General features: G+C 39.8%; 2 protein-coding genes across 36 annotated transcripts in view; one reads left to right on the top strand and one right to left on the bottom strand.

The window, feature by feature from the left end:
- Nucleotides 1–4,142, top strand: part of RIF1 (replication timing regulatory factor 1) — a 39,468-nt gene extending 35,326 nt beyond the window's left edge. The window contains exons 30-35 of the mRNA XM_080400050.1: nucleotides 62–199; nucleotides 469–546; nucleotides 632–747; nucleotides 1,474–1,627; nucleotides 1,916–2,024; nucleotides 2,970–4,142. Coding sequence (XP_080256176.1) covers nucleotides 62–199; nucleotides 469–546; nucleotides 632–747; nucleotides 1,474–1,627; nucleotides 1,916–2,024; nucleotides 2,970–3,190 — 816 coding nt within the window. The 3' untranslated portion in view covers nucleotides 3,191–4,142. The remainder of the gene's footprint in view (nucleotides 1–61; nucleotides 200–468; nucleotides 547–631; nucleotides 748–1,473; nucleotides 1,628–1,915; nucleotides 2,025–2,969) is intronic.
- An 864-nt stretch (nucleotides 4,143–5,006) lies between these two features.
- The window catches only part of NEB (nebulin), a 134,089-nt gene continuing 118,320 nt past the window's right edge, over nucleotides 5,007–20,775 (bottom strand). For 8 of the 35 annotated variants that reach the window (XM_080400031.1, XM_080400034.1, XM_080400010.1 and 5 more), the window contains 19 exons: nucleotides 20,350–20,442; nucleotides 18,837–18,929; nucleotides 18,279–18,371; nucleotides 17,015–17,107; nucleotides 16,422–16,514; nucleotides 15,127–15,219; nucleotides 14,206–14,298; nucleotides 13,477–13,569; nucleotides 12,806–12,898; nucleotides 12,212–12,304; nucleotides 11,176–11,268; nucleotides 10,794–10,886; nucleotides 10,422–10,514; nucleotides 9,217–9,324; nucleotides 8,709–8,892; nucleotides 8,120–8,212; nucleotides 6,897–7,043; nucleotides 6,513–6,622; nucleotides 5,007–5,906 (listed from right to left, as the gene is read on the bottom strand). In XM_080400031.1, the coding sequence (XP_080256157.1) occupies nucleotides 5,733–5,906; nucleotides 6,513–6,622; nucleotides 6,897–7,043; nucleotides 8,120–8,212; nucleotides 8,709–8,892; nucleotides 9,217–9,324; nucleotides 10,422–10,514; nucleotides 10,794–10,886; nucleotides 11,176–11,268; nucleotides 12,212–12,304; nucleotides 12,806–12,898; nucleotides 13,477–13,569; nucleotides 14,206–14,298; nucleotides 15,127–15,219; nucleotides 16,422–16,514; nucleotides 17,015–17,107; nucleotides 18,279–18,371; nucleotides 18,837–18,929; nucleotides 20,350–20,442 (2,025 nt within the window). In that variant the 3' untranslated portion in view covers nucleotides 5,007–5,732. The remainder of the gene's footprint in view (nucleotides 5,907–6,512; nucleotides 6,623–6,896; nucleotides 7,044–8,119; nucleotides 8,213–8,708; nucleotides 8,893–9,216; nucleotides 9,325–10,421; nucleotides 10,515–10,793; nucleotides 10,887–11,175; nucleotides 11,269–12,211; nucleotides 12,305–12,805; nucleotides 12,899–13,476; nucleotides 13,570–14,205; nucleotides 14,299–15,126; nucleotides 15,220–16,421; nucleotides 16,515–17,014; nucleotides 17,108–18,278; nucleotides 18,372–18,836; nucleotides 18,930–20,349; nucleotides 20,443–20,775) is intronic. The other 27 variants (XM_080400039.1, XM_080400018.1, XM_080400040.1 and 24 more) reach the window with 24 other exon arrangements.

Genomic DNA, 20,775 nt, shown 5'->3' on the forward strand with positions numbered 1-20,775 from the left:
ACTTCACCAGAGTGTGGTGGTTTGAGTTCTTACTATAAAAACTAATTCTTTCTCAAAACAGATTCGTCGAGTGTCTTTTGCAAATCCAATTTATCGAGAAGGACTGGCAGATGACATAGATAGGAGAAGTCCTGTCATTAGATCCCATTCTTCACCATCTTCCCGAAGTCTTAAAATTTTATCTAATGTTCAGGCTAAGGTAAATTCTGTTACGTATATTCCGTATGTTGCGAGTACTCACATTTCTCATTTATTATAGGTAATGTTGCTTTAGTGTACATTCATAGTCATTTGCAAATAGTTGTAAGCAGAGAATTGCTAAGTGTAAGAAACAGTTGTAACTGGTTTAGCCTGATTCATTCTGTTACTCTATGAAGACAAATGTGCTCTGAGATCTAGGTAGCTAAATAGTATGATTAACCAAATTCCTACAATCCTGAGAAACATATTTTGTCTTTTTCTATCCAGAATATTACCACTCCGACCAAAGGATGTCTATCTCCAGGATCTCGCAACGCTAAATTTAAGAGCTCAAAGAAGTGTTTAGTAAGAACTGCTTTGGTTCATGTATTTTTCTTATTTTTTCCTGTATTCAGTTGTGTGATAGTTTAATAATTTTTCTGTATTCAAGATAACGGAAATGGCTATGGAATCGGTGCCTTGCCCTACAGAATGCATGTATCCTGCCTTAGCTGGCTGCAAAGCACCAGTTGAGGTGATTTTACCTCAGATTACATCAAACATATGGTAAGTGGGTTGCTGCTTTAAAGAGGCCATTTTAAGAGGAAACAAATACTCACTGAACCTACAAAACCAAATTTTCTGATGCAAAATGTGATGAGTTAGAGACACCTTTTGCCAAATTGTTTTTAAAAGGAGGGAGGTTGGTTTGATGTGGGGGAGAGGTAACTACTTTGTAATGACTCATGTTGTCTTTTTTGTAAGACAATGAAAAGCTTGTGCCCAGGAGCATGGGGGGCATGCTCCGTGCTCCATTTCTGCGTGGCAGAGGCTTTTCTTAATGCTTGATGACAAGCAGTTGGGCTTTCTGTGAAAGGTGAAGGCGCCTTTCTATTGAAGGTGAACTGGGATTTTGAAAAAAATCAACATTTCAAGTACAAAGGCTGGGTGCTGAGCTAGTTCAGTTTTCGATCTGAATTTTGATAACCTGTCGCAACAAACCGTAGCAGTATAGTGGGAGCTTCTCAGAATGGCCTTTTGCAGTGTGCTCGGCTCCTCTTCTTCCACTCACACCACATACGAGTGGCCTTTCGAATGCCACTCTGATGGCTCTAGGATGAACTGCAGAGAGGTCTGCTTACACAGATAGAATGTAATGTGTATTTTGTTTTTTCCTTCGCTTGTGTGCATGTGAATGGGCGTTCATGTAAGATTTCTATGTGCTCCACCGTGCCAGGCAGAAAAGACGTGAATTCTGGCACTAAACCCCATTTTTCTTTCTCCCCGCTGCAGCGCCAGGGGCTTGGGGCAGCTCATTCGAGCAAGGAACATTAAGACAGTGGGTGATCTGAGTACTTTGACAGCATCAGAAGTCAAAACTCTTCCCATCCGCTCTCCGAAAGTTTCCAATGTTAAAAAAGCTCTTAAAGGATATCATGGGCAACAGGTAATGTTTCATTTTAGTACCTCAAAAGCCAGTGTTAGCCTAACGAACTGCTAACATCCGTGATGAGGAGTAATGGGGGGGAGAATACATTAGAGAAAGCACTTAGAGCGTGATCTCTACCTGTCACAGTAACGTGGGGAATTCAAGGTTTAGGTGACTTAGTTACAGTATTATTAATGGGAATAATGATTGTATTTATGATGAGGTTAAAACGTGTCCCACCATATAATCTTAATTTTTTTTTCTCTCTGGTAATGCATGTCTTGTTCTCTCCTAAAAAACCTTCAGGTAAGATCTCGAGGATTTGAGGAAATAGAAGCACTTGAAGATGCAGAAAAGCCCATGAATAATGTAGAGGATAAACCTCTTCCTGTAGAGGAAGAAAAATTTGCAACAGGTAACCTATTGCCAGCTTTTTGCTTAGGCTGTGGCTGTCTCTGCTGTGTGGTGCTTTCATTCTCTCCTAATGGGAACACTTGATCTTTTTTTTTTTTTTTTTTTTTTTATTGGAGAGTGTTAATAGCTACCTTCGGCACATCAGCTGGGTGCTTGACTCTAGCCGCTTTATGAAGCCCTATAGCAATGGCTTTCTAGAACTTTTCTGTTGTATATTTTGAGGGAGAGATGCTGGTTTTCACTAAATGAGCTTGCATAAACATGCAAAGAACAAATTGAGCGGGGCTCTAAGTACTTAATTCTCTGAATCTCGGCCGGGTATGTCTCCTGGGCTGTTTAATACCGCAGCAAGTGCTGTGGCTCTGGGCATGCACGGGAACAGGCAAGGTGGAGCTGGGTTAGTTCAGCGGTGCCTCATCCTGAGCGGGTGGGCAGGAGAGGGACAATTCCCTGGATCCCTGTTTGGGATGTAGGTGCCTAGACTTTTATTTGCATTCCCCCGTGCGCTTTTGGAATTTGGCCTGATGGCTCAAACAGAGGGATCCGTCTGTGTTCTTCCTACGAGATCCTTGAAGTGTTGGTTTAACTGGAGAATGAAGAACTGGGCAGTACCTTCTCTGCAGCTGTCCACCTAAAGGTTGGGCTTTGGGGAAGCATGTCTTGAGGGACACTGGCAGGATCTGAATAGGATCAAATACTTTTGTTTCTGTCCTTAGTTTCATTATATTTGGTCATGATTGTACAATAAAAGTCACCTTAAAGACGGGTAGCATGGAGTTGGGAGGGCTGCCCTTGTCAGCAGCTCTCATGTTGTGTGAAACAAATACTTCGTACTCAAATATGTTCCTTTGTACAAAAGAAGCTGTAACGTTCCACGGCAGGTAATTGTGCTTAGATTTGAATCCAGACATGCAGACAGTGCTGCCCTGCTTCCCTTCCTTTCCAGATTTCATTGAGCCAGTTGTTACGAATACAGATGACCAGCCCCCAGCAGATCTTCTGAGCCAGATTGATGCGCTCGCTGCTCAGCTGACCTCCGAAGATCTTCACAGCTACTCAGGAAGCCAGCTTTTTGAGATGCAAGAAAAACTTGTCAGCATGACAAACTGTATCATGAAAAACCTGCAGTCCCGCTGGAAATCGCCTCCCCATGAAAGTTCTGATTAGTTGTTTATCCTTTCTAAGTAAGGAGAATTTCGTTACAGTTTTCCCCAAAACCTGCTTTTCTTGCTAGTGAATTACTTTTTAAACTGCATAAACTGTAGAAGATTTTTTTTAACACTTATATGACCAAAATGTATCATGTTTGGGATTTGTTGGTTTGTTTTTTTTTCCTTGGGTTTGTTTTGCGTTCTTATTTGCAGGATCACTTACTCCCCGATAGATGTATTTGTATTGTATTGCTATGCATATTTCTTTCAGGTCATGAAAGAAAACTTGATAAAAGTTGTGCAATAGCAAAGATGTGAAACCAAACCAACATAGTTAAATTATTTTTTCAAATTTGAAGTGTTCTTACTGCTGCAAACTCTTTAGTATTTGGTAAGAGATCGATCTCACGGCTCTGTGCGTCTGCTGCCCCTGTTTCTCTGCTTTTAAGCTGCTGAAACCTCTGACAGGCAGTGGCTCTCCCTTCAGCACCGTTTTATACCGAGATAAACTGAGCTTAATTTCTTTACGGCAGTAACGGCCCAGCAACCTGGTATTTTGACAACGTGGATGACATCTATTTTTGCATGTATTTTTGTAAGAATTGCACAAAGAAGCGGGTAACGGGATGTACCCTTACAGGCAGAAGACTGCAGAACTTCTCAGGCTTTTCCCTGTGTTTGTTTTTGGCAGCAGTTCTTCTGTGGAGGAGACTCTCTTTGGAGAAATGAATGGATTTGACAAGAGCCCTTTGTATATTATGTACAGACTTATCACAGTAAATTTTGGTTAATAATTTATGATTTTGACTTTTAATTGCATGGAATGCATTGCTGCTTCTCGGAGACCTTCAGAGAGAGTTCTTGGGTTTTACTCTGGGAATCTTAATTTGTATGTATTGTACTGTAGCTATCACATTTTGATTTTAGAACTTAAATGCAGACAAATAAAACAGCAGATAGTTCCCAAACATGTTAGTGTGACCGTGGTTTGGTGGTTTGGGGTTTGGTTTTCTTTTTTCCCCCTTCAGATCTGTCCAGCTCTAACCTCAGCATTGGTTTGGATCCACCAGGCTGGGAAGACCTTGCAGGGTCATCGCTGCTGCCTTGAGACAGGAGCAGCCCCTGAAGGAGGTGGTGGTATCTTGGCAGCAAGGCGCCGGGGAGCCTTTGCCCTGTTCATGTGTCTCATGAAGAAAGTGACTGGGACAAAGAGGTGTCTCACAGCTGTAATGTGAACAGTGCCAGTGATGAGTTGTCTGTAGATTTTCTTGCTTTCCTGAAAATGTTATTTTGGTTCCAAATCTGCCGCCTTAGCCTTGTTCAACTCTTGCATCCAGTGACCTGTACAGATAAGGATGTTCCGTACGCACCTTGAAAGGGCGCTAATTAGCATCTTGGTCTAACCAACACCCACCCCTCAGTGCTGGCAGCCTGCGCCAAGGACGGACGTTTCCCTTTCAAGTTGGTTTGTACCTCACAACGTGCTGTGAATTCCCTTGGAACAAAGGCCTGTGGAGGTAAAGTTGCAGCTCCTTCTGCAGTTGACTTTGGTTTTAATCTTTTGTCTGTCTTGGACACAGTATGAAGTGATCATTTGCATCATTCTTTCTTGGAGACTGGCTGGTACCAGATGCTTGAAGCGAATAACCACAGTGCTCGGGGATGAAGTAATACGTGTGGTTCACTCCCAGCCCCTCGGAGCTTGCCTGCGGTGGTGGCCGTTGCAGCCTCCTCACCTGCACTCCTTCCCTGTCCCAGTGCAGTTTTCTGAACAAAGTCAGTTTCTTGGGAGATTGATTCCTGCTCTTCAGCATGAGTGAACACATCAAACATACTGCAGAAACATTAGCTTTATTTAGTCACTAATTGACAAGTAATAATGTCTTGACCCCAGAACAGTTGCATGAAAAACACAGGCAGAAGAGCTGAGCAAGCAGGAGAGGCCTTGGGGTTTGGGTTTGTTTCCCTCCCCCGCAGCCTAAAGATGGTTTGAGATAGTAAGCTTAAATGTTGCTTGTACAAAGAAGTAGTGAATACATTCAAACAGTGTAGAATAGCCCAGAAAAATAGTCTGTGACAGAATGAGTAAATACCTGGTAGTCATAGTCTTAAGTACATGTAGAGAATTTTGGAGATGCTGAACTGGATTGCAGTTCTAGCCAAGTTAAATGTTGTGATGGTGTGTGATGTTGAAGTGTTTGAAAGTCCAGGCAATGGTTTCTGGGTTTGGTTGGGTTTTTTTTGTTTGTTTGGTTGGTTTTTTTTACAGTGGAAGAAACACAGTTCTTATGAACAAGGCCTAGTAGTGTGCTTACAGGTGGTTTTCAAAAATGTTTTGAAAGGATGTTTTAAGAGTATTTTGCTCTGCAGTTTTTTGTTTGTTTGTTTGTTTGTTTGTTTGTTTTTTCCCCACATGGTTTATAAGGCACTATCAGCACGGGAGACAATAAGGCACTTTGGAAAAAATGTTACAAACCCTTCTTGTAGACTTTACATTTTGAGAGGTGCCAGCGTGCCTCTGCCGTGCAGATGGGCGTTGTGGGAAGATGGCCTTTGGTTTAGACAGCTTCTACGTAGTTGGCTGGCAGCATGCCCGTCTTGCCGGTTCTCTGGACGGTCCCATACATCCAGCCTTCATCGATTGCTTGTACGTTTACGATTGTGTCACCGTCTTTGAAGGAAACCTCATCGGCATCAGCTGCCATGTAGTCATACATGGCCCGGTAGGTCTTCTGTTGGTTTTAAAAAAGAAGACACAATTACAGCCCTGCTGTTGGCACTGAAGCCACGGCTGTTGCTGAGAATCGGCCAGAGCCGGCTCTTGCACCAAGTTACCTCGGCTCGTGTCCGTGCTCTAAAAGCACTGCTGAGGGCACTGCCTGCCTGGCCTTTGAAATCTCCTAGGTTTAGAAGACAAAATGTTTCTTCCCAATAACTACCCTTGTCACCCAAGTACCACTACCTCAGGTCACAGCCTGCGTAGTTCAGTGGTGCTGAAGCTGAACAAAATGTTTTCAGAGAGTATTTGAGCAGTACCAGCTCACTCCAGCGCTATCTCAGAGGGGAGGCGATGGTACGCCCTGGCCTGGGCCTGCTCTGAGCCTTGCTCTCAAGAGTAGGAAGGAAGCATTAATTCAAGCTTTCAGGAACAAACAGGTAAGGCTCTGTCCCACTCCGGGGAATCTGTTACACCTTCACCCGGTCCAGTACCAAGCCTCAGCCCAGCCCATAACCAGGCACGCCGGTTACAGGCTCGAATGCTGGATGAGCATCATCTGGAGCGTGCACCTGCAGCAGGCTGGGGACTGTGTGGCGTACAACCGATCTGTGCTACTTACACCAGCAGTAGACGGGTGAGAAGGAACCGATGATACCGTAGTTTGCTGGGTGGCAACAGACGATGACCGTTGTTGTGGTAACTCGATGGTTTTAGCATGTTTGTAGCCCACTGCAAAGGGAAAATATATTTCTTATTGCTTATGATGGAATTGGCAATAGGGTTAGAGTTGCTCTGAATAAAGATAACGGGCTGTGTCATCAGGTGGCTCAGACCTGCCTTTTACCAACTAAAATACAATTTTACATCTGTTAAGTCTGTAACGTGATGTTTTGCAGGTGTAATGTGCTTTTTCCTGGCCAGAGGAACTCCTGAGCCCTGCCAGATCGTCTGGATACAATTTGTCTTCTTATGTGAGTCAGTGGCATGTTTGTTCTCCTCGTACCTGTTGCAGTTGTGGCAAAGAAGCCCCCGTTGCTGTAATAGGACAAGTGTCCGCCGTCCGAGGGTTCTGATTTTTCGTCGCCGCCACCAGTGAGGCTCAAGGCACTGGCAGAGCGGGAGTGCTCCCGGCTGCGGCGCTGGGCTTGGACTGTCAGGAGAAAGCAGTGGGAACCAATGTATGTCCTTGTGGTGTAAGGAGATGCACACATAAAAATACACTTCTATATACATATAGATGTATATGTACACCCACACACATGTATAGATTACTTTTTATATATACACACATAATACATATGAGTGTGTGTACACGTTCCGTAAAGATCACCAAAGCTCTCTGCTGTTGTTATCAAACCCGTAGAAATTGTGCTTATATTGAGTAGAAGACTGGCATGGGCCGTGTGCAAGCTGAGCAGAATGGGTTACTGTATCGTACAAGGTTTATGGAAAAAAGCTGGTGAATTAATCACAGTCTATTTTTAGGGTTTGATGGTATTTGCCAGTGCTTTTCAAGAGTATTCTATCAACACCATGCTGAAGTTCTCCTGAGACACAGCTGTTATGTCCCTGTTACCTTTAACAGTTAGAATGTTTTTCTTTCTCCAACCTCCTTCCCTTTAGTGCTAGCTAATTCCACAATTTTTATACCAATTATCCCATGCTTTCCTTTGTCAGCTGACACAGATCTGAACTATGCCCAAGACCGTTTTCTGTCATTTCAGGAGGCTTCCCTTCTCAAACAATTAGCAGGAAAGGAGTTTAAAAAAAAAAAGGTAACTGAGGAATAGTTTACTTTTAACTCTGATTTTTAGAGTTATTTAAAAAGGAAGCACATGTTACCAGTAAGCAACTGTATCGTATAAACCTGTGTTAGATCACTTGTATATACTAGATTAACAATATATTGTTTGAGAAATGGCTGTATTAAGCATCCAGTGTATTTATGTAGCTAGCATAAATGTAGCTCTGCTGGTGAGGAGGAGCAATAGGAAATTTCTCCTCTAGTTACCATTAATTCTCCCCAGAACCGTGTCCCTGTGTAACTTTGGAAATCTCAGCTCTGATTAACACAGTGGCTGAAGTCAGCCCGTGGGACTTTGCTTGCGTTCCTGCAGAGGTAGAGTGCCAAGCTGTACTTTAGTGGCCCCAAGCTGCCAGTTTTACTGATTGAATTTGCACAAGTGTAAAACATTTTGCACAGATAGTACAGCCGATGGAACCAACCAGAGATCATATGTAAGCTTCTGGACTGAATATTGTCTTCTGCTGGGTCGTATTCAAAGACTGAGCCGGGATTAGTGCGCCACACACGAAGACCTGTAAGAGAAAGAGCAGTTTTTGAGGCCAAGCTGTAGCTCAAGCAGCTGTTGGAGAGCTTGAGCAGCACACATCTGCGCTGAACAGGAGGAAAGGCGCTTCAGAAAAGGGCAAGTGGCATTTCATAACTTTGTGGTTCTCAATTTTACAGCGCAGATTAGGATTTTTAAATTTTTTTTTAATTTTTTTGTAATTTAATCTACATTAAGTGAGTTAAGGTATTTCTCTAATATAGATCAAGTTAAAGACATAAGTAAGAAATGTAAATCTAGCTTTTATGTTATAAAGGTGGGCAGAATGGGACAGGCAGCCCACAAGTGATTCACTGCTGCTATATGAGAATATTTTCAAGACGGACTTTGATAAAGATACCATGTCCAAGTTATGATAAATTTGAGTTGATATGGCTGAGCTTAAATAAAACAACTCATCCAGGTCAGCTTGTGTTTTGTGTAAATGAAATATCAAGTAATTCTAAAACCTGGGTTCTGCTCACCTGTGAGAGTCTCTTGATCCTGGTCCATGCGCTTTCGCTCCATTTCTACTACTCGCCTTTGAATGCCCCTATAGCTAATGTCACTGAAGTCCTGCATGTTCTTTTTCACGCGTTCTGTAATGGGGTCGGTAACAACCGGTGTGAAACTACCTTTGGTTTTCTCAAAATCTTCATGGTATTTCACCTGCAATTTAAAATGGGATGTCTGTTCTCTCTACCTTACCTGAGTAATTTTGATTCCTGCTTACCTCAGGTGCATTTCTAGGAGAGCGGCGCACCGCTGTTCGGAACTTTTGCTTTCTCCAGTTGAAGGAAGAGTGAGAGAGCCTAACCCCAAACATGCCTTTCCTGCAGTCGCTCCTGCCTTTAGCATTTAAGACTCCAGGTAACCAAACTCTGTATGTGTATGTTGTCCTTGAGCTGCCAACCCCAGAATGTCTCGGGAACAAGGTTATGTTTTTACTTAAATCACTTGCCAAGGTAAAAATACATCTAGAAATGCTCTTACCGTAGAGATGTGTTTCTGGGTCTCTCGTACACGCCGCATTTCAGGTGTATCCAGTACATACGCAGCTTTGCCTTGTACTTGTTTTCGGAAACTATCTGAGTAAAGGACCTGCCAGGTGAGAACAAGGAAGTGAGCGCAGGGCACAAAACTACCTCTGCGGTGTGGGGAGTGAGCTGCACCGAAGCAACCTGGCAAAAAGAAGGTGGGGGGACTGCAGACAAAAAGGTAGCGGGAGCTGTGTTGGTGAATCACATTAGAATGCAAAGGAAAATTTTTTTTCATAATTATATGGACAGCTCTGGACTTGATCCCAGACATTCCTTTTCTTAACTAAAAGAGCCTTACCTTTTTTGAACCTTGTAACACCAGGTAGAGGTAATGCAGCAGCAATGCTCTAGGTAATATTTTCATGTATTTGACATGCACCTCACTGACTTCAGTGAAGTTATCAGGGTGAAACAAACAACATCATTAGAGCTGTGTTTTTCATTGAAATACTACAATTGTTTCTGGGTTTGTAGGGTTTCTTTTTTGAGCAATAACAGTTGCGTCATGCATCTGTAAACATTTGCAGAGATTGTATTACTGGATTTATCGAGCAAGTCATGACAACATTTAAGGCTATGTTGGACGAGGCTCTGAGCTACCTCACCTAGTCTAAGGTGTCCCTGCTCATCATGGAGGGTTGGGCTAGATGGCCCTTGAAGGTCCGTTCTAGCCCAAACCATTCTGTGATCCTACAATCTGTTCTATGTGTAAATATTTACAGGAAGGCGTATGTCAGGATTTACCTCTAGAGTAACAGGCTGGCAAAGAAGGGCCCTCAAGATCTGTCGTGGTTTTAAACAGAATGTCAGAAATCACATAAAAGGCAAAGAATTATTGTTCTTCAGTAACAGTATGTCGTACAGTATGAGACCAGTGAAAACAGAAGAGACTTGAAGACAACAGATGTTATTTGAAACCCAACTGTTGTTTAGAAAAAAACCCAACCAAACCAAAGCAGTTAATCACACAGGAAGAAATACTCAGTTGCAGCAGATACTACTTGCTTTTTACTAAAGGATTTGATTTTAGTGTAGTTATTTCATACTACCAAACGAGGTAGCTAGGTTAACAGCTGCGCTGTTGATCTGAGTAAGGATTTCAGGGATTGAAATGTTACTTTTTAATATATTTTCATTTATTGGCTAAATAGAACATACCGAGCTGATGTTTTCTTGATTGCGTTTAGCTCTCTCCATCTCTGGAGTCATGGGTGTTGGTGTGCCTTTTGCCAGATGTTCCTTGTATAAAACCTACAGTGTAAAAAAAGGTGTCCACAAATCAGACCGGAATAATTCCTAGCTCATTCTGTAAATGGTGTTACTGTTTAAGCATACTCATCACTGCAGGGGTAGAAAGATCTTGGGAAATAAAGCATGTAAGAAGTTATTTGCTAGAGCAAAAGGTAAAAATCAAAGGGAGGAATAGGCAAAAAGAAGGAAAACTGGGAAAATAAGGCTAAATTAGAAGTGGAGGTTTTGTTTGGAACAGTTATTTTTAAGGTAAGGTGGTTGTCTTTCTTCTTTCAGTACCGAGCTAATGTGTTCTTGATTGCGTTTGACTCTCTCCATCTCTGGAGTGACCGGTGTGGGGGTTGCCTTCCCTAAGCCTTCTTTGTATACAACCTACAGATCACAAAGTAACTCAAAGTCACAAATGTACAAATTAAAAACTGTAATGTTACTGGTTTTAGAGTAAACATCATTCATTAGGAAAGAAAAAAAAAAGTCAGAGGAAAAAATAGTATAAAAAAGTTAATTGACAAAAAAAAGTCTTTTACATACTTTAGTTTTATGAGAGGACTTTCTATGTTTGAGGGGAAAAATTAGAGGGTTAAATAAAACCAGGCAGATATAAGTTTTGAAAAACAAAAAAGTGCTCTATCATAGCCCCTTTACTTCTTCCAGACAATACCGAGCTAATGTGTTCTTGATTCCGTTTGACTCTCTCCATCTCTGGAGTGACAGGTGTGGGGGTTGCTCGCCCCAAGTTTTCTTTGTACAACACCTGTGGGATACAGAAGATGTATCCGGTATCTTAAAACCCTCCCAAAATCAAAAGGATTTGAACACACACGATTACTTTGTTATCAAATTTCAAAAAAGTCACAACTGATTATGATATGCAGCACTGCACAAAAGCAAACATCTACTGCTGTAAGGAAGGGTAAGAAAAAGAAACTGTAAAAGGAAAGCTTGTTATTTTTGTGATTAACAAAGAGGGGCTCTATCCAGCTACGACTGTGGCGATGGCTTCGTAGGTTCTAGGAAGCTGCCTGTGGCCCCAGAGAACTATTTAGGAAATGATTTATCTGCTGGTTTATCTGTATTTGAAGCAATTTGTGACCTTTTTGGGAGGGAGGAGGGAGTTCTGTTGCCACGCTGACGTGGGGCAGCCACACAAAGAAGGGTGTTGAGGTTGGGTGACTGGTGTTGTGGCACCATCACACCTACACATCTCCCCAGTCCATGAGGCCACCTACAAGCTCTTGCGGCTACACTACCCGGAGTAGGAAGGGTCTCATTCCTTTTGTGTTGTTCTGTTTAAGGCACCCTAAGTCACCTGGCACAGCAGTGCAATCTCAGGTGGGTCAGAGAGGTGGATTTTTGGGGATGGGGTGGCTGGGTTTCTTGTTTGTTTTTTGCTAAATTCAAATATCCCTGAAAAAACAATGGAAGCACAGAGAAAGGAACCTGAGTATCTTCACCAAAGGATGCAAAGCTCTTAATATTGTCTGGATAGAGCCCACAGGTACACAAACTGAGCTGCAGAAAAGGCCTACATTTCTGGTTCAGACTGTTAACACTACAGTAATTTTAGGAGTGATTAATTTGCAGAAACAAATATATCTATTTTTTACATTAAAACCAACTTTCAGTATGTAGTTAGGATGTTACTTTATTAAGATATAAGCATCAAGGAAAAAAGAAACACATCTATTTTAGGGTACCGAGCTAATGATTTCTTGATTGCGTTTGACTCTCTCAATCTCTGGAGTGATTGGTGTTGGGGTCACTTTCCCCACATTTTCTTTGTACAAAACCTACAGGATACAAGGGAGTATCCAGATGTCATTAAAAAAGGCACCATGAATAAGAAAAAACAAAAACACAACCAAAAAACCCCCCCAAACCAACATACAATGTAGCTTTTGAATCATTACACTTAGAAAGGGTTAGATTTAGTGCACAATGCTGCTCCCAAAAGAAGCAACGGGAGCTTTGCCATTAGTGTACTAAGGTGCAGAAATGGCCCCCGGATGGAATCCACGCTGCATAAAAGCACACTTGATGTAAGAAAGGATTAAAAAAAAAATTGCAGAGAAACAATATCCATCCAAAAAAAGTCAAACCTAGTTCTAGTAAAATCCTGCTTCAGGCAGTGTTAAATGATACTATGGTTTGTTTGCAAGCTCAGAAGGTAGGAGGTTTATGCTTCTTGGCAAATTCATTTTAAAAAGTTAGAAAGCACAGATTACTAAACTGCTACAGTTACGTTAAACACTTCATTCAGATCTTTAGGAACTGTTTCCTGTTAAAAATACCGAGCTAATGATTTCTTGATTGCGTTTGACTCTTTCCATCTCGGGTGTGACAGGTGTTGGGGTTGCTTTCCCTATGTTTTCTTTATACAACACCTATGAGACATAAGAAAGGAGCCAAAGAAAGCAAAAATGAACAAAAAGCTATCCATAGATAAACTAAAAGCCCAAAGCATTTTTTTCCTTGTATTTATTTTCTCAGAGTTTAGGTATTTTTATATATATATATATATATATATTTAAAGAAGGTACTTAGCAATATTTATCTAGAGAATTAGTGGTTGGCATACTGACTTTTTAACTACAGGATCACTCGTAATCAATAGTGTAAGTACTACATAAATGAGACCACAAAAATACCATGTGAAGGGGCTGAGAATCAGTATGAAAATTATATTAAAAAAAAAAAAGAAAAGAAAATGAGTGGAGTTTAAGTGTTTTTAGGATTAGAATAGGGCATTAAAATCACTCAAAACCCAATAAAAGCTGTAACAAGTTAAAGTCACCACTGTAAATCATAGTAAGACACGATTGAGAAGTAACCACTTCAGTAAGCTGCTTTAGAGCTACAGTCCGCATTATCTTGGAACAAGCATTACAATCTCCATGTATTAAAACTGTTAAAATGATTTTTTTAATGGCGTTAAAGGGAACTCTTTTTCTTATCAAAGTACCGAGCTACAGATTTCTTGATTGCGTTTGACCCTCTCCATCTCTGGAGTGATAGGAGTGGGGGTTCCAGTCCCCACGCTCTCTTTGTACAACACCTGTGTAGTAACAAGAAGCATCCAGAAACATAATCACAACTCAAGAATAATTACAGCCAACAGGAAGGCAAATAGTTGAGTCTGCTGGAGCTCAGTCTGCTCTAATGTGCCCTGAAAGCCACCCTGGATGCAGTGAACACTGGATTGCCCCCATGAGGGTGTGAAGGCAAAGAAGTCTATAGTTTTATCGTAGCAGGTGCAACAAATCCAACACAGAAACTTCTTACATCAAATAGATTTTCAGGGTGGAGAAGAGCTTTTAGGCTACCACTGAAGCCTGCTTAGAAAGTCAGACCTTCCCTCTTCTGTGATAACAGCATTCGAACAGGAAACCAATAGGATTAAAAAAAAACAAACAACCAACCAAGCAACAACAACAAAAAACGGGCATAAAAGAAAAAGGAAGTTGGAAAAGGGAGCAAGAGGGTTAAAAAAATATTTAGGATAATATAAATAATTACATATATGAAGAAGTGGTAGGTCAGTAACATTGGAAAATATAGTATAGTGAAGAAAGGATGGTTTTGTAAGTTGATTACATGGGCATAAGGAGTGGAATTGTTCATTTTTAATAAAGGTTAAAAAGTTCCGTTTAAGTGGAGTTAAAGGGAATACTGCTTTTCCTCCACAAAATACCGAGCTAATGTGTTCTTGATTGCGTTTGACTCTCTCAACCTCAGGAGTGACAGGTATTGGGGTTCCTGTCCCCAGATCCTCTTTGTACAACACCTGTGGGGTAACATGGCTGTAGTAAGAAAAAGAAAAAAAAAAAGGGGGGGGGGGGGGAACAAGCAAACAACAGTAACCCGCAGCTTGCTGAGAAAACAGACTGAATGTTTTTCAAAGTCGCTCCAAGCCAAAGCTTGGAATAAAAGAGAAAAGTTAAAATGCTTCTCAAAACTACGTAGCTAAACACAAATTCTCTGCAATGCCTTTTGGCAGAAAACTGGAATACCTTCTCCAGTTGCTTCTTGGAAGCTATATAGAAAAACTGTCTATGCAACAGTAGACTGTTAAAGACTTCCTAAAGGCAGAAAATATAAAATACAATACAGAAGGGACAAAGAAATCAATTCTGTTTCATTTACCCATTCCATCAACATCACAGCAGGTTAACACTGGCGTGTATTAGAGCACTGTTACACTGCGGCCACAGCCACAGATTTGTGTCAGGCACTGAATAGTTTAGATCTCATACATAAAGTAAGTGAAATCAGGGGGGAAAAAACCACCACACAAAATTAAGGATTATTGTGACTAAGAAAAGGAAAACAGGGTGTTTTTTAAAAGAAAAAAAAAAAAGAAAAAATATATTTTCTCAAAAGAAGACTCAAAAGAAAGGTGGAATTAAAAGTTATTATTAAGATGAAGTAATAAAAAAAGAGGAACAAGAATCATGTAAGTAACAATTATGGAGGGAAAAAATCTCAAAGGGACCAGGGTATTATTTTGTGTGTAAGTTGATTATAGGGGAACAAGAATTTTTTTGGTGTGCATGTTAAAAGTATATTAAAATAGATTAAAAGGGAAATGGCTGCTTTTCAAATTTAAAAATACCGAGCTAAAGTTTTCTTGATTGCGTTTAACTCTTTCAATCTCAGGAGTGACAGGTGTTGGGGTTCCTGTCCCCAGATCCTCTTTGTACAACACCTGTGGGGTAACATGGCTGTATTAAGAAAAGAAAAAAGGAACAAGCAAACAACAGTAACACTCTGTTTGCTGAGAGAACACTCAGAACATGACACATGTTTTCCTGAGATGCCCTGAATTAGCATAGGAATTAAAAAAAAATCCATGAAAATAAAAAACTCATTTAAATCTCTGCAGATAAACACTAATACACCAGTGTGACTTGAGACTTCTACCAGCCTGCTAGAATACCTTCCTGACTTGCTTAATGGCTTCCCAAGGTGGACATTTAAAACTGATGAGTGTTCAGAAGATTAAAGTCTTACATAAACTACAACGAAGTATATTATTGTCTTTTCACCAGCAGTGAGGTAAACTTTTTCTTGATTGTACTGGAGTCACTGGAAGACCAGGTCCTAACGCGCCTTCCTAGAAGTTTTTCTGTACACACACCCTCAGCGAAGAGCCATCCATTTTGAGTGAGACACTACTTACTGTCCAGAGTTTGTCGCCAGAGAGTCTAGCTTGCTTATTACAGAAGGACACAGAGACACGACCATAACAAAGGCATATATGTGAAAATGGTACCTGACAAATGATAATTACTAGTGCTCTCCTGTCTTATGTGACACTTTCCTCCCCCCTGAGAAACATGCTTATGCTACTAAATTTTTTTACCCTGCAGACCTGTGCTACCAACATATCTAGAGCTGTGCAACAATATTAAAGACTTCCTAAAGGAAGAAGGCATCAAATATAATGCAGAAGGATTAAATAAATCAATTCTGTTTCATTTACCCATTCCATAAACATCACAGCAGGTTACACTGGCGTGTATCAGAGCACTCTTACCCTGAGGTCACTTCCACAGATTTGGACCAGGCACTAAATTAGTTTTTATATGAGGTAAAACCAGGAAAAAAACCAACAACCAAAGATTGAAGTGGTTAACAAAAGGAAAAACAGATATTAAAGAAGAAAAAAAAATGTTTGGAGTCAAAAGAAAGACAGAAACAGGGAATCTGGAAGTTATCATTAGTAAGATGATCTAATCAAAACAAAGTAAGTAACAATTATGGAGGAAAAACGTCAAAACGTGGGGAACAGGGTATTCTTTTTTGTGTAAATTGATTACAGGGAAATACAAAAGTATTTTCTTGGTGTTAAAATCATTTTTAAATAGATTAAAAGGGAAATGGCTGCTTTTCAAATTAAAAAAATACCGAGCTAAAGTTTTCTTGATTGCGTTTGACTCTTTCAATCTCAGGAGTGACAGGTGTTGGGGTTCCTGTCCCCAGATCCTCTTTGTATAACACCTATATGGTAACATGGGAGTTTAAAAAAAGTTAAGAACAAAAAAAATTTACTGCATTTGATGGAGGTAACATATAATTTTTACACCCACCCACTAAATATACAAGAAAGCAGGGAAAATTAGGAAGTATAAAACAGTTAACAAATGTGATAACTTCAGAGGAAGTCTTCTGATAGCTAGAAATACTGCATCATACATGCCTCAACAGAATAATAAAGCATTAGAGGAATGGAATTAAGCAAATAAAAATCCCAGTGTTTTTTAAAAATGCAAAATAACTTAAACTTCACAGAAGAAAAAAGCTTTAAAAATTAAAGGACATGAAGCATCAATTGTTATTAAAAAAACTTTAAAAAATAAGTACATAAAATATAACTAATTAAAAAATGTAATAGGAGAAAGGGGATGTTTCTATGTTTATAAGTTAATTAGAGAGAGTAGAAAATTTACAGGTGTTAAATAGTTATAGGGAGCTTTTTTCTTAAATGACAACAAAAATACCGAGCTAAAGTTTTCTTGATTGCGTTTGACCCTCTCCATCTCAGGAGTTACAGGTACTGGGGTTCCAACCCCCAGCCCCTCTTTGTACAACACCTGTGCGGCAACCAGGAAGTATTAAAAAAAAAAAAAAAAAAAAAAAAAAAAAAAAAAAAGGAAAGGAAAGAGGAGGACAGGGAGGAGAGAGAGAAAAGACAAGTAATTTAATACAGTGAAATTTAAAAGTATGAAAAATAGAGTTTTGTCAGCCTTGTTCAAAAGCTAGCAAAAAACATCAATGAAAATAATCAGCTAAAATTGCTATGAGGTTTGTTCTCATCTCACCTGGGTGCACAGAAATAATGCCAGTGAGAACTGCAGGAGTGTTCTGTGCAAAGCATAGCTTGAGCCAAGGTACCTGAAAACTCTTTTGCAAAGGAGTTTCCTTACTCAAACAAAAGCTCTTGTATAAGCAGCTTTGCCTCTTAAAAATTCTAAATAGGCTCAGCAGCGTAACAGAGAGCTGTGAGGACTCAGAGACAATTAAATGTAGCAAAACCTCTAACAGTGGCTTCTCCGAACTGTCCTATTAATCTCAAGTCAGCACTGTCTGAACTGGGTCAGAGCGAGCCAAAACTAATCCTAAACTGCTCTAACTAAAACAGAAGTATAGAAAATATATAGAAATATAAATTATGACATAATAGTAATTTGACTGGAATGTGTTAGGAGTAGCAACAATCCAGATAATTGATTGTAATGGATTTCTCATATATGCCATTCTTGTCATTTTGTCATATGGCAGTGATATGGGGATGCCAGCCAGGTTTTCTTACGAAGACCTGTAGGATATAAGAAAGCACCTGATGCAGCAAAACCAGGAAAGGAGACAGCACACACCAGTTGCATTAGATTGCTTTGCTGGGAAGCGTTAAAGAGTTCCTTTTTCATTTGCAGTGCAACCAGTGAAGGATCAAAGGATCAACTTTGTTACTGAGGCCAGTGACATCACTCAGGCTGCTGCTATTTCATCGGGAGGAAAGATAAGTTACTGCTTAACTGCCTTAAGTAAATAAGGTTAAAATCCCACAGCTGGAACAATTGAATGACAAATCAGTTAGATTGAGTGAAAAATTAAAATATAAGGATACTGACAGGGGTTTAGTGATTTGATTAAGAAAGGGCTGTTCAAAGTTCAACAAAGAATTGAAAGAAAAAATTAATATGGAGGAGTTAAAGGGATTTGATTTGCATTTGAAATGGTAGGGTTTGTTTTATTTAGCAATACCGAGCTAACGTTCTCTTGGTTATGTTTGACCCTTTCCATCTCTGGAGTAACCGGTGTCGGGATGCCGGTCCCTAAGCCCTCTTTGTATAACACCTGTGAGGTACAAGAAAGTTTCCACAAAAAAAGCACTCAACACAGGCAAAACTATTACATCTGACTACTTTGTAAGTTATGTTTAACGTTAGGATCACTTTTTAATTAATTTCACACATGTTCTAGAGGCAAATATTAAGGAAGAGGCTGATGGTTGATTATTCTGTAAAGACATGACTACAGGTACTAGAAGATACAGGGTTAAGATAAAACAAACATGGAGAGGAACACCATGTTAATTTCACAGCTTACTTCCAGTTTTTGTTCTTAAAAGAAATGCATGTAAAATTGTAAATCACCAAAAAAAGTTAAAGCACAAACAGGTGGAATATAAATAAGTTAAAAATATTGCCAGGGAAAAGAGAGGAGCAGGGCAAGATTCTAAATCATTGAAGAAAAACAGATCATATGTTAGGATGTTATGCAAAAAGAAGTTAAGATTTTTTTTTTGTTTTTTTTAAATACCGAGCTAATGTGTTCTTGATTGCGTTTGACTCTCTCTATTTCTGGAGTGACAGGTGTTGGGATACCTGTCCCTAGGTCCTCTTTGTACAACACCTGCAGAACACAAGCACCCAGCAAGGTGAGAAGATCTTATTCCTTCCACAACAACTACAGTACATTTGGATAATTTACCTGGTTTATAAGTAAATAGAATCTTGGATTATATATAAATATGTCCACAATTTTACTCAGTGTCCATCTTTTATAAGTACAGTCACCAGCTCAGCAAGTACTTAAAGTCTTTGTTGCGATGCTTGGACGCACTGAAGTCAGTGCAATACTTCATTACAGTAGGACACAAGTTTAAATATTCTGCTGACCTGGCATAAAAGGCACATTTATTTTGCTTTTCATTTTCGTTTAGGATACACAGTAGTATTACTTTTCAGGCAGTAAACACTTCTGTAAGGCTTTTTTTAAATCATGTTAACAAACATAAAAATAAAACCTTTTATAGACCTCTGTGAGTACTTTTTGGAACACAACTATTTTACCTTGGTTTAGGTCTCTAGTAAGGAAAAGAACTGAGTTTTAGCTCTCATATTATTAGGTTTAACTTAGACTGTAATTGAATTTTAAAAACTGCATTCTTCTTTAAAGGAGTTGCACAGGAGATGCCTGGGTTGGTTTAAAACGTCACCATGTAGAAATACATTACAAATGCATTAATGGTTCTTCTTGCAACTAGTAATATACTTGCAACAAAACAAGCTAAGAAAAAAACCAATCTTCTCTGCTTGATGTAATAGAAACAATGAAAAAATACAAAAATAAAGCAATCACAGCAAAGGAAAACAGATTGTGTAAAAGGTGATCAAAAATGAAGAATGGTTGGAAAAAACAACTGTGCAAAAGACAGCTGTAAACCACATTCGTATCATAAACAGCTCAAAAGGGAAACCAGTTATAAGATCAGGAACGATAAATCCAAAGATACTCTTTATACAGGTGTCACTGCTCCTCAGCATTGTATAGCAAACATCTGAGGTACCAATAATCCCAAGACCATATCCTGCCTCAGCTCTGTACGCAGAGATCAAAGTAAAGCAGCAGTGGCTCAAAATCAGGAGAGCGTGTTGTTCCTAATATCTACACTTAACTAGGTATGGGAAAGGCCAGGTAGTGTTTCCCCTTATAACTGTCACTAGGTTTTGTGACTACAAAAAAAGGCTCCAATTATTTTTTTCCACAAAGTTTTGTCTAGCTGATCCATTTTCTTCAGACTAATCGTAAGATATCATCTGGGTATTTTCTGTTCCTAGTTCTGTGTTCAGAAAAGGTCACAGAAATAATAGAGGGAAGTGACTGATTGTAACCATTACTGCAAATTCAGACAGTCAAACTTCCTGCTGCTGAATATAGGGATTTAAGAGATCTGTCCTCTTTTCAACAAAAAATACCCACAAACACTACCAAAGGTTGGAGCTTGAGCTCTGAATGAGTATATAAGTAAATAGAACATATCGGCCATTACCGAACTGATGTGCTTCTGTGTCTCCTTGACACGCTTCACTTCTGGAAGATCAGGAATTGGAGTTCCTTTTCCAATACTCTCCTTGTACTTAATCTACAAAGGCACAGACATTAGAAAAAAATCAGTGGATTTACATTAAAGCACAGCTGATGCATGTATGTGTTACAAGTTACACGAATAAAGAAACACAGGTCCTTTACACTTTACAAACTCATTCACTTTTAAGGTACCAAATGTATCCTGATAGAAGGAAATCATCGAGGAACCCCCTATTAGAAGCCCTTCTATAAAGCACTTTAACTCGGCTTAGGGTAAAAAAGCAGAGTCTTGTTTGAGCCAGAATTTTTCAACTGAAGTTTTAAATTTGGGCATCTAACATCTCCCAGGAGCATAATTTCAGCAAGAACAAATCCCCTGATTTATAAT

This window comes from Falco punctatus, assembly GCF_963210335.1.
Source record: "Falco punctatus genome assembly, chromosome: 8".
Taxonomy (NCBI): domain Eukaryota; kingdom Metazoa; phylum Chordata; class Aves; order Falconiformes; family Falconidae; genus Falco; species Falco punctatus.